Source organism: Ursus americanus, chromosome 28, assembly GCF_024610735.1.
Source record: "Ursus americanus isolate L20-20 chromosome 28, mUrsAme1.1.p, whole genome shotgun sequence".
Lineage (NCBI taxonomy): Eukaryota > Metazoa > Chordata > Mammalia > Carnivora > Ursidae > Ursus > Ursus americanus.
Genome location: NC_142154.1, coordinates 35319610 through 35332429, shown reverse-complemented (window position 1 = coordinate 35332429; position 12820 = coordinate 35319610). Strand labels below are relative to the sequence as shown.

Below are 12820 nucleotides of genomic sequence, written 5' to 3'. Positions count from 1 at the left end.
CTGGCTTGGTCAGTTCTAAATCAGACACCAACCTGGGCCAGGAGAGAAGAACACGATAATGCCCTGTTTGGTGCTGTTCAAGACTAAGGTTCAGGTTAGGCTTAACGCAAGGTCGCAAAGGCTAAGCACGAATACGGAATCAGTTTAGAAGATACTGGCCAGAAATTCAGTGTAAACCAAAACTCAGTTTTTATTAGTTACCAGATAAGAACTTCTTCGTTTTGCTAAAATATAATCGCTACGGCCCTTATTTAAGCAAAACAAGGAAGAATTTTAAATTATCAATGACCAACTCAGCTGGCTCCCCGGAATGACATACTTTACATGATTCATATATATTTCAGCATCATTATTATTTTATAAATGCCATTTGCTAACAAAAATACATCAGTACTAGAAATTTACAGTGTCCTAAAATAATAATAGTGTAATTGCCTTAATCTATTATTGTAGGCACTAATATTGTTTTTCAGCATTACAAAAAAAATTTTTTTTTAATGACTTGAGATTGATTTGTTAGTGCTGAGCTATTTCAACTAAAAACCTGACTGAGTGGAAACCACTGAAGTGCAGCAGAGGGCAGACTTTGCTCTAATTTATTTGAATTAATTTTTTTCTTTAGCTTTTTATATACCCTTCTATATATAGCACAAACCATCACCAAAGAATTTCTTTACAAAAGAGTCTCATTATTAGAAAACACGTGAAAGCATGAAGCTTCTATTTTAAAGAATTCAATAATTCAGTCTATGTCTTACCTGCAATGGAAAATTTCGCTGAGATGAACATTTCTGAGAGACTATGAACCAAATGCCTTTTTTTTTTTTGGTACACGGTCTTCATGATATAGCAATCTGATCCCAAAACCTCTTCAAGAGGAGTAATGAAAGTTTAGAAACGGTAGTTAGAAGGTAGAAAAAGTACTTGCTTGTGAAATTTTTAAAAAGATGAAGACACAAGGAAAATTAGTGATTTTATGTAAGAATAAATGATTATCTTATTTTTTTTATTCCATTAATTCCTAGTGAAGTGTGTTGAGTTTTTGCTTATTCAGGGGAAACAAAAAGAATCTGATTAGGTTGGTGGGACCTGTCATTTGCATATTGGCGCTGAAGTCAGGGTGTCAGGTGGAGACCCCCAATGGCTATGAGTATTTTCAATTCCTAGAGGAGCTAAGCAAGAGAGTGACCATTATTGACTATTGACTAGTGATCAAAGCAATCTTTGCCTTCATATTAATTGCTTTTCAAAATTACCCGTCAATTAATTTTGAACATTTGCAGATGCGCAAACAACTACTGGATATTGGTGTTAGTGATATGTATTCCTTTGCCAGAAATGCACAGGGAGGGTGAGATTAGCAATATGATTTGTTGTCATTTGCAACGTAGAAATCGCTTCCTAAGAAAAATTTAGTTTTCTTCAGCTGTGGAGTCTTTATTTTTGTTGCTTGTCTTTTTTTTAATACTTAAAAAAAAATCCTACTTTGGTCTTTAAACCAAATAAAGAGCATATCCAAAAGCCACACTGAAGTTAATTTAGATTGGTTTTGTACAGATCTTCGCAATTCAGCTGGCTTTGTTGCCCTTTAGCATTTCTCTAAAGAAAAGATAAATAACACTACCACTAAAAAAAGAGACATAATGACTCCTTCAGAAGGAGGGCGGTGAGGTACCCTTAGTTTAGTAAGACACTAGTCTCCTCTTGCAAACACAAGGTTTGGGATAAATAATTTGGTCATTCAGCAAATGAATACAAGTTATTTACTGTCTCCTCAGTTAATTTATTTTGAGGTTTATGTGGCAATTTGATTTCAAAATCAAATAGGGGCCACTGAGATATTTACATTTATGGAATGCCTCCTCTCGGCTCCGCACGGGGCCAGTTTGGAGGACACTGCTTCTCCAGGGGGAGGATTTCTCCCACAGGCCACTGATCTCACTGATTGTATGAGATTTTCTACTTCCCAAATCTCTCCATCCTCCCAAATCCCTGCATACTCCATACTCTACCAGGGCTTGGGGCAATATAGGAAAGAGCATACACCTTGCCTTTAAAGAGTTTGGACAGACAAGACTAATAGACTTGAAACAGTGGGATGAAACGACCGAGGATATGACATCATGTTAAATCTTGGGGGCGCTGATAAAGAAGCACAATTGTGGAGGGCAGGGTGAGGAATCACTGTTGGCTCACCTAGTTAGGGTGGGCCATGCAGCAGATTCGTGCATCTGTACTGTTTACTGAGTACCTACTATGTGCCAGATACTGCACCAGTGCTTTACCGATATTCTTTCATTTAATACTCTTCAAAACTCTATGTCCCAGGTGATTTTCTTCTCCACTTTAGAGATGAAGAACTGATGCTTAGAAAGGTTAAATACTGTGCCCAGCGTTCCCAGGCAGCTAGGGTGGAATTTAATCAGTCTGCGTTCTATATCCTCTTGTCAAACTGAACAGAGGAGTCTTCAAATTCCCTCTCAGCCCTACCTGACCAAGGAAACATTTTACAGCACTCCCTTCCCTGAACTTCCCTAAGCACCTGTTCCACGAGCTTCCCTGGGTCTGCTACTCTCCACCTTGTTTGATGGCCTTTCGTGCACATGAAATGCTCACTCCTCATGGACAGCATCTCAGCTGCTTTGACTCCTCATTTCCCTCCATGTCTAGCCAAGTGCTTTGCCCCTACTGATCAGCCAGTTATTTTATGAATGAATGACTCCATTGGCTGCAGATTGCCTGTCCCAAGTCCTTAAAGTATTAAAACCCTGCAGCCTGGAGTGGGTAATCTCATCTCGCTATCCCATTTGGGTGGGATATTTAATTAGGATTTCTTTCTATGTACATAATAAGAAGCACATCTTAAGAAGAAAAACAGTTAAATTAAGACAGTGTTTCCTTTAAACCAAGAATCACTAGATGTCCTATTTACGTAATATACTCCTCTTTGGGAATGGAGCAAGGAAAAGGTTGGTTTCCTGAAATACTCATTGCTATGGTCATAATCAGACCATTTATTTGGACAGGATGTTCCCTGAATTGGCCCTGCCAAGTCCAGGCAGAATAAGAAATTGCAACTTCATCAGCTTTCTAAAGTTAATAGCTCTGTTTTATAATTTACTGAAGTTAATGGGATAAATTTTTAAAGCAGTATGCAATTCCCATTGATGTTAATGGTAGTTCTGGGGCTAAATCCCTATGTGTTATTTGAAAGCACACTTCCATTGTACCTCACAGCCCTCCTTCTGAAGGAATCATTGTGTCTATTTTTTTGGTGGTGGTGTTATTTATCTTTTCTTTAGACAAATGCTATAATGCAAAAAAGCCAGTTAAATGGTGAAGATCTTTACAAAACCCATCTAAATTAACTTCAGTGTGGCTTTTGGATATGCTCTCTATTTTAAACTGTGCAACATCAATCCGATGCCAGCGTCCAGGATGTCATTTACCTTTATACCAGTAATTAACATTGTGCCTGTTGTTTTTAGATGCCGATGTGAGTGTTATCTACATCTGCTCCCATCAGATGAACGACGAGTTGCTGCTGTATTACAATAAAATCCTGAGTCTACAGGCAGCTGTCAAATCAGGGAACCTTGAGGACAGAAGTGACCTGCAGGACAGGTTCAAAATTATCACCCCTGAAGCTATAAACATCTTCCCTGTGAGTTTGTCTTCTAATTACTACGGCTTCAGGGATGCAGTAAAATTAAATTGGAAATTTTATAACTTGCAACGCTCTGGTACACATCAGTGAAATATTATTGCAAGTTTAACAGCTTTACTGATTACACTACTAGTTGGACTGTAGGAAATAAATATCCCAGTTTAACTTTCAGACTTAGTGGAGCTACTCCTGCCCAGTTTCTCTGTCGCTGAAGCCTAACTGCAGTGATTGGGTGGTACGATCAAGGAGGCGAATTTATAACATCTGTAGTTCCTTTTCCTTAATTTTGTGTGGAGGACGCCAAGACAGAGAAAGACAGGGCCCACCCACGGTCGCCAAGCCTGTTAGGGACAGAGCCTCGACCGGGGCCGCCGTTTTCGGATTTCCACACTGTTATTCTGTGTTACTCGCTGGACTATGTTTCCTCAAGGGAATTTGGCCTGATTTACCATATCACAGGGTTCATAACGAATGAGGTTCAGATTTTTTTTTTTAACTTGTACGGATTTTTAATGAATGGGATGAATTCTAAATGGAACGCCATCCCCACACAAGAGCTTTTGGGAAATTCATGGCATCACAAGGGCAGTGTTCTAGAATGAGGCAGTGCGAGAGATGGCTTGAAATGAATTTCTCTATGTTTTAACAAGAATTTAAACTTTCCATTTTAAACAACCAACATTGTAATACCTAATGGACTATACAATTTTGAGGAGACTTTTTTTTTTTTTTTGGATAATTAAGGGTCTGAATTTGCTGCTAAAGATAGCTCTCTCCACTCACAAGTGGGAGGCACCAAAATCAATGCTCTATTTATTGGCAAAGAAACCGATGGCATGCTTTACTACCTATGTGTTGTTGCTGCCCATTAACCCTTCAGATGCACCATGTTTTGACACCCCCCCCACCCCCTGCCACAGAATAAGTCCTGCCAGGGTTTGCTATAACATTTCTGCTTTGCTAGTATACTCTGTGAATTGTCATCGGGATTTACTCTCTTCTACCAAGATGAACACTTTATTTTTTCATAACTGGATACCTCAATGTTCCCCCCACCCCAAGCTCTCTGCCTAGCTCTGTTTCATGGGCACTGCTTGGCTATGGCGGAGGATACAGGGGCAGGCTGAACAAAAGAAAAGACAGGGAACAAATCATCACCGTGTACTTATGCTCTTAGGAACGTCCCAATATCCTCCATCAGTGCAAGGATTGCTTGGTGCTTCCTAGCTATTCCCTGGCCTCAGTGGCAGGGTCACAGTGGACATTAGAAAGCAAGGAGGAAAAAACTATCACTAGTGTGTAGTTAATTTCCTGATTTTATCCAGCCAGAAACTAAAGCTAATGCCTGCTAGCTGCTGGTAAGGAGTTTCTGCACATCTGAAAAGTCCATATACATCGAAGAGGCATGGAATGGGAAAGGGGCATTAATTTGGGAGCAGGAAAGTGGGTGCACAAGTAACATTTATCAAACACTTAGCACACATTTTCTCATTTGGTCCTCAGAACAATGCCAACAAGACAGAAATGATCAATCTCCTCCTATGGCTGAGGAAACCAAGTCTTATTTTCTAGTCCAAAGTTCCTGGTGGGGTCAGAGTATGAACCAAAATCTGTCTGACCCCAGAACACTATCATGAATTGGAATGACTGCTTTACTCCTGGATGACCTTGTGGCTTGGGCAGCTCCCTTTACCATTCTTGCTCTCTGATCTTCATCTATACAATCAGGTGATGGGTTAGGGCATTTCGAAGGCCCTTCCAGCTCTACAAGCCTGTTACCTAAGACAGGTGCCCTGAAGTCCACGCTTTAGCTTCTAAGCAAGAGACAGGCGGTTAGCACTAACAGAGGCACTGAGTCACATTCATAGTTAGTCTGCACCTTGGTGAGTAGAAACAAGTAGGGAATATTTTAAGTGCTTAATACTTCTCATAGTTTAAATTTAAATTATTTGAGTAATTAATCACTCATAGGCAATCAACTTTTTAAAATACGAAAATTAAACTCTCACTTTCACATCAGTTCCCGCTCATGTTTAGTTATTGCTTTATTTCCTTTTAATGGGTTTGAGAGATTGTATCAGTGCTGATTTTCATTCAAATGGATGGCTTTGAGGAGATTTTTTTAAAGCGTGCCAAAAATCTGTTTGTACATCTCTCCAAGTTACTATACGATGCTTGAATCTGCAATGGTAAAAAGGGCTCTTATAAAGTCATCATGTCTGGTTTTGAACATTTTAATGTTTACGAAGACATCCCAAACAACACTTTTTGTCTCAGGTCAAAAAAAAAAATTAGTGGTGATAAATCAAATGTATGTATAATGTTGTGGAACTAGGAACATTTTAGACTTTTGTCATCTGTGCTAATCTGCTGCCTGGATCTGATGATCCCGATTTTCTCTAAACGGTCACACAAGACCCGCAGTCATCACTGTGCCATCACTCACTCGTATTCAAATCTTTACTAAACACATATCGAACACAATACCATGGGACCATCTTGCCTGAAGAACAAGGCAAGCCCACAGATGACTATAAACCAGAGTCCGGTCGCATGCTCGCCAACAGAGGAGCCAGAAACCCAGCCTAGCTGGAAGTGGCTCAGAACTCTAACATTAGGTTCTATCCCTGCATCTGCTACCCTTCGTCACACCTCATAAGCTCACCAGACCTTCACTACTCGGTCTGGAGAATGGGAGAAGTAGCATGAAACTGTGCTGATCCCTGGGTTTCAATCTTGCCTCTGCTGTTTGCTAGCTGTGTGACTTTGGGCAAATCACTCAAGCCTCCCATTTCCTCACCTCCAAAAGAGGAGCTGTTCATTGGTACAGTGTTCTATGGATCAAACGAGAGAATAATGTCAGAGGCTTTGTCCTTGTGACCTTGACACTGAGAGCACGGCCACCTTGAAATACTTTTCTAGGTACCCTGTAACGCCCACCATGTTACATACATTACAACTCAAGTCCCCAGTTCTCCCCAACATTTAATTTTTTTAACTTTCCTCACTGGAATAATTTGTGGGACAAGGAAAGGGGTAAGATAAACGAGGAGGAAAGATGGTGATTAACCAGATGGGAAACACAAACTCAAGAGGTGGTACCAGCCATTGTCCAGTGGAACACTGGGTTTTCTAGAATTGCGTTCTCCGAAGTAGGTGTTGAAAATAGATTTAAATTATGGTAGAAAAGGTATATTGCATAGATTTAAGAGCTTAGAATAGAACACTTGCTCTGGAAAAAGGGCCCCATAGTGTAAATTATATAAATCCTCTTCTCAGAGGGGCTCTGTTTTTGTCTTTTTTTCTAATTGGGGGCAAAATACACATAACATAAAATTCACCATTTTAATCGTGTTAGGTGTGCGGTTCAGGGGCTTTAAGCACATCCCTACGGTTGTGCAACCATCACATTATCCATTTGCAAAACTTTTTCAACAACTCAAGCAGAATTTCTGTACCCATTAACCAGCCCAAAAGAGCTCTGGTTTTAAAGGGAAAGTTATTTCAGAGCTGAAAAGACCCTAGAGACTTCAAGTCAATGCATCATTTTTTGAATATGGGGGCTGAGGCTCAGAAAGGTCGAGTTTTCTAAATCACCTTGCAAGTTACAAACTCAGGCAGGAATGAAACCCAGGGGCTCTCCTCGCTCTCTTTCTCCCATACTCATCATTACCCCTTCTAACGGTTTGCAAACTGGTGCTGCTAACATTCCCAGAAACAGTTGCTTTGCATTTCTCCTCATTTTTATGCCATGTTGAGTAGATAATTTTGACCAGAACTGGGGAAGTAGGTGCAAATCTACAAAATCCCTTAACTCCCTTAAGATGCTGGCACCTTACATTATATAATTTGTGTGGCATTTTTAATGACTTTATTTTAAAGAGAGAGTTTTTCTCTGTAATAATAATTACTACCATTTATTGACTATCAACTCAATGTCATGCATTATAACAGATGTTTTACATTCATGATCTTATTTTATCCTTAGAGCAACCCAGCAAATAGGTATTTTTATTTCCACTTAACATATGAAGAAACTGGGGCATTCTGGGTGGCTCAGTCAGTTGAGCGTCCGACTCCTGGTTTTGGCTCAGGTAATGATCTCATGAGATCGAGACCTGCATCTGGCTCCCCACGCAGCAGGGAGTCTGCCTGGGGATTCTCTCCCTCTGCTCCTCCACCAGCTTGCTCTCGCTCTCTCTCTAAAATAAAATAAATGTATCTTTTTTTAAAAAACCAATGCAGAAACTTAGGCAGAGGGAGCATAAGTCACTTGCCCAAGTTCAGGTAGCTTATAAGTGATAGAGCTGAATTCTAAGCCGGAGCTCCCAAGTCCCCAGCACTTTCTCACGTGCCATGATGCCCTCTTCTCTAGAGGAAATGAATGGTCTTGGGTTCTCATACGCCATCCTTGGCTAATGTCTTTCCTATGCCCATCCTCACCTGATTAAATCCACCTATCCTTCAAAATTCACCTCAACCCCAATCTCTTTCATAATAATAATACAAACTAACATTCATTAAGTACTTATTATATAAGTGCTCTCCATGCACTTATCTCACTGAATCCTCACAGCATCCCTACGAGATGGGTACTATTATTATATTCATTTTACAGATGAGGAAACTAAGGTCCAAGGAGAATGAGTAATTTGTCTTCTCTGCTGTCCCCAACAGCACATGGCCTCTGCCTCCTTCCTCCATGCCTCTGAGCCCTCTGTAACTCTTCATGGCCCTTCTCTGCCTTGTATTAGTTATCCATTGACTGTACTCTTTCGGGTCCCCACTCCTTGAATGCAGAGACATGCTTATACTGGTTTTGGCATGTGCTGACCAGCCATCTCTGTCCTCTGCCGCTCCTAGACATGCCAGAATTATCGATTTCATTGAATGAGCCATCACATGTATTGCTGAGCAAGGTCTGAATAGCCAAAAATAAAATAAAGAGTTTTCCATTGGGACAATAAGTTGAAATCTTGATGAAATTTTCAAATATTTTCTATCCATGAATCCTCTCCAGAGTGTTGGCTAAAAACCAAAATAATCATTATAAAAGTACATATTTTCTGAAATGGACTTGGTGGCAGAACTTTGAAAGACAGTGTCGAGTGCACTTTGCCTCCCTAGTCACTTAAAGAGTTGCTGGATTAGGAGTCCCGCAGACATACTGTAAGCATACCGTAAGGCTCTTTTCTTCATTTTTTGTATTGATTTTCCAGACGCTTTAGTGTTAAACCATGCCAGAAGTGTTGCAGAGATGAATCACTATTATCCAAAGGCCGCCAGCCTCTTTTCCTTCTGACAGAAGGATAATTCCACGTGGATCAAATAAATACAGATGTGTAGTAATTAGTTCTATTCCCAGTGAGCCTATTTCCAACACACTAAAGATGTGAGCGATTATGGAGCCTCACCCCAACAGCTTTTATCAATTTAAACTGCTAAACAACAGGATAGGTCATAACCCAGCCTGCTATTAATAATGCATTTATTGTGTGCAACATTATAAATTACGCATATGGACTAGGAAAACAACACCTTGTAACAAGAATGATATGGTCTCCCCCCAGAAGCATCACATGTGCCTGGCCACTTACCTGATGTACAGTCCCAAGGCGATCAAAAGAATAAAAAATCTCATCCAAGGAAAAGAGGCCTACATTGTCAGCGGGCTCCTCCACAGAGATGATTTGGCCGTGGCGGATATGCTAAACATACCCATCCTGGGTCCAGAGCCGGAAATAGCTCATCTTTACAGTAGCAAGTCTGGAAGCAAATGGGTCTTTGAGAATGCCAATGTGCCAGTCCCTCCTGGAGTATATGGCATCTATCGTCACCAACAGGTATGTGGGGTGGACGAGTGAGGCTCTATTCAAATATGTCACACCTTCTTGACCTTGTGGGAACTTCAGGTCTTCTGGAGCCAGCCTGACCCAATGAAGAATATATGGAATGCTTAAATTATCTGATGGGATCTGCTTGAGGCCTTCATGTTTCAAAGTATCTTCCTATTGGCCTTGCAGAAATTGCGGGGATTACTCAAGATATTTACTCATTTGGGTTAAGTCACTGAAGGCCCTGTTGGTGTCCTAATTTGCTGTCAGCATTTATCACCTTAACATGGATTAATTGATCACATATCAGCTAGCCAGTATTTTGGAGGACCCTAAGAAATGTGAGAGTCAGTTTTGGTGAAAAGGAGCAGGTTTGGAAAACCCCAGCAAGTGAGCCTTCTGCCGAGTCAGGCTGCAGAGGTCCTATAGAAGAGGGCTGCAGACATCCTTAGCTCCTCAAGAAGGGGCCATAAAGGAGTGGGAGGACAGTTCCGGAGCGAGGACAGGAAACGGGGCCGGAATAAAACCACCTGCATCTGGGTCTTTTTTTGGACCAGGTCCCTGGCTATGCACTCCTCCAGCAGACAGGATCCTAACTATTTAGAGAACGACAATATTAGTTACTGGAAATGATCTTTGAGTCAGCTCTGGCAGATCTTCTCCCATTTAACCACTACCTTTTTTCACAAGAAAGAAAATAAAAGACAAATAGCTGTTAACATTTCCTAACCTCAGTTTCCCTACATCTCTGGACCATTACTCCTAGGCAATCACAACTACTGCAGGCACCCAGTTCTCGGGAACCTAAAGAACTGTGAGCAATGAAGCAGTTTGTGAGGGATGATACTTAGGGATCCTCCTTCTTCCCTCAGTCGCTTGATCATGACGTTCTGTACGTCATAGCCGCCGAGCCCCCAAAATCAAACCTTTCAACAAATCACACTTCTCAGAGACTAGTTTGAAGGTATTGTTAACTTATTAAATTGCCCTAAAATGTTTCAGTCTTGCTAGAGTGTTCTTGGGCAATACGTGGGCTCATGAAGGAAATTGCTCTTAAAGATGGCAGAGTCTGGAATTGCACAGGCAATTTTAATAAGCATGAGAGAGAGGCTCCCCCTGAACTTGTGTGCCCCACTGCTCACTGCCACTAGTCTTCACTGGAATTTGAAAGTAACAAATGGATCGCTTGACTCTGCTTCCCAGTGGAATATTCAGCTGAGAGACTTGAGACAAGTGAACTGCACTTTAAAGTTATAATTTTACACATGTACCTTACATGAAACAGTCTTCAAAACTTTAAACTGTATGTGCAAAATTCATATGAAGTCTTGCTTTCATCTTGACTGACAAGAACTCAGGCCATCTTTGATAGGAAGTATTTTAGAACCTTATATGTTCATTGTGGAATGCAGTAAAACCTTCCTCTCATGCTGGTATTCAGAAGCAGGATTGAAAACCTCCTGGTAGACAACTTGGATTTGAGGGATGTCATTTATTTTTTTTTTTTAAAGATTTTATTTATTAATTTGACAGAGAGAGACAGCCAGCGAGAGAGGGAACACAAGCAGGGGGAGTGGGAGAGGAAGAAGCAGGCTCCGAGCGGAGAAGCCTGATGTGGGGCTCGATCCCAGAACGCTGGGATCACGCCCTGAGCCGAAGGCAGACGCTTAATGGCTGCATCACCCAGGCGCCCCATAGGGATGTCATTTAACCCACGGCATGTGCAAATCGTATCACAATAAACCAAGTTATCGCTGACTTCCACTCCACTTGTTTGGAAACATATGTCTGAGGTCATCAAGAATTAAAGTACTCCACTGAGATGTTTCCAGATAGTGACTGCCTTACCTAATCTATCTGAGTGTGTCAGCGTTTTGAATTTGCAGATGGTGATGAATCAATAACACTGACTTTTTACCGATGTGCATCATAAACTGAAAGCCGGTGAAAGAAAACTGTGATTATTTTAATTTAGGTGAATAAATATTCCTGAATCTCAGCTGGATTTTAGCAGTCGACCTTTTTCTACTTCTGCTCTATACCGGCATAAAATGAATGGCAATTAAAAAATGTATTACCTCTTTTGAACAGATAGATTCAAATAGAAAATTGATAAATGTTTGGAAATAGCATAAAGTCATTTGGTTTATGATTAGGTAATTTATTTGTTTATTTTTTAAATCTAGCATGAGCCCAGTGAGCATTTCCTCTTTTGATCCATAAAGTAACCATGCAAGCTCTCTTTCTGACATGTGCTCCGTATAAAATACTGACAGCTTTGGTTAAATAATCAAAACTGGCGATGCTATTTTAAAAGCACTGTTCAATTTTCACTTAAAGATAGCACATAACTCTTTCCAGTGGTGCAGTCTTTACAATACTATTGATCCTCTTCATTACTGTAGGGATCCATCAACAGACACCCATTTATAGGATTCTCAGAAGCAACAAATAATAGGATTTGGAAGAAACAGATAATAATTCTGTTAGTAGTTGAAACCTCTAAATATACAATATATCTGAACATACAATGAAAAAGGCTACGAAGGCCAGAACACTAAAAAGGCCGGAACACCTTTCCATACATTAGCGAGAGAATTTCATCAGATATTAACAACCAGAGACCACTTCTACTTCTGCAAAGTGCGACCATGATACAGCAAAGTATGATTAAATATAGACTCTGTCTTCTCAACACAACATTAGAGAAAGAAGAGATGTAACTTTGGAAGGCACATTACAAAACCTTCCTAGGCTATGCTCATAGCCATATGGTATGCAGACAAGAGTACTTGTCATTTAAACACCAAATTATCTACAGACACTACTTGATAATTAGGGAGCTAAGACAATTCCATTTCCACCCTAATTGAATACCCCATGGTTGCATGGGGCTTCGGGAATCCCAAGTATGCCCATTTTGATATCACTTCCATGCTGCTGTATAGTCTAACACCCCCAGGAAGATTTGCTGAGAAGACACAACACAGGAGAACAGATTGTGTCTTTAATCAAAATAATTTTAATCTTCTACCTCCAGACTTCAGCAGAACTACAACCTTGAGTCTTTCACACTCTTTGGTTAAAAAACCAAAAATTAAAAATCTGTTTGGTGAGCAAAAACTCATCTAAAGAGAAGAGAATAAGAATGTCACAGAGACCTCCCCAAGTACAGAGGACCACAGTCAAGAGAGCTCAGAAGAAAGAATGCTTACTGCCGTTTTGTTTCTTTCTGGGTAATTCAGACCAGAACGTCTGACGGGAAGACCAGACAAAGAATCATTCTGTGATCTAATGGGTTGTTTTTCTCCAAGGCTCT

General features: G+C 40.5%; 1 protein-coding gene across 7 annotated transcripts in view; it reads left to right on the top strand.

The window, feature by feature from the left end:
- The window catches only part of IQCH (IQ motif containing H), a 197515-nt gene that overhangs the window by 111653 nt on the left and 73042 nt on the right, over positions 1-12820 (top strand). For 4 of the 7 annotated variants that reach the window (XM_045810718.1, XM_045810717.1, XM_045810716.1 and 1 more), the window contains one exon: positions 3489-3664. In XM_045810718.1, coding sequence (XP_045666674.1) covers positions 3489-3664 — 176 coding nt within the window. Of the gene's footprint in view, positions 1-3488; positions 3665-9237; positions 9511-12820 lie in introns of all 7 variants that reach the window. The other 3 variants (XM_045810715.2, XM_087856836.1, XM_087856835.1) reach the window with 1 other exon arrangement.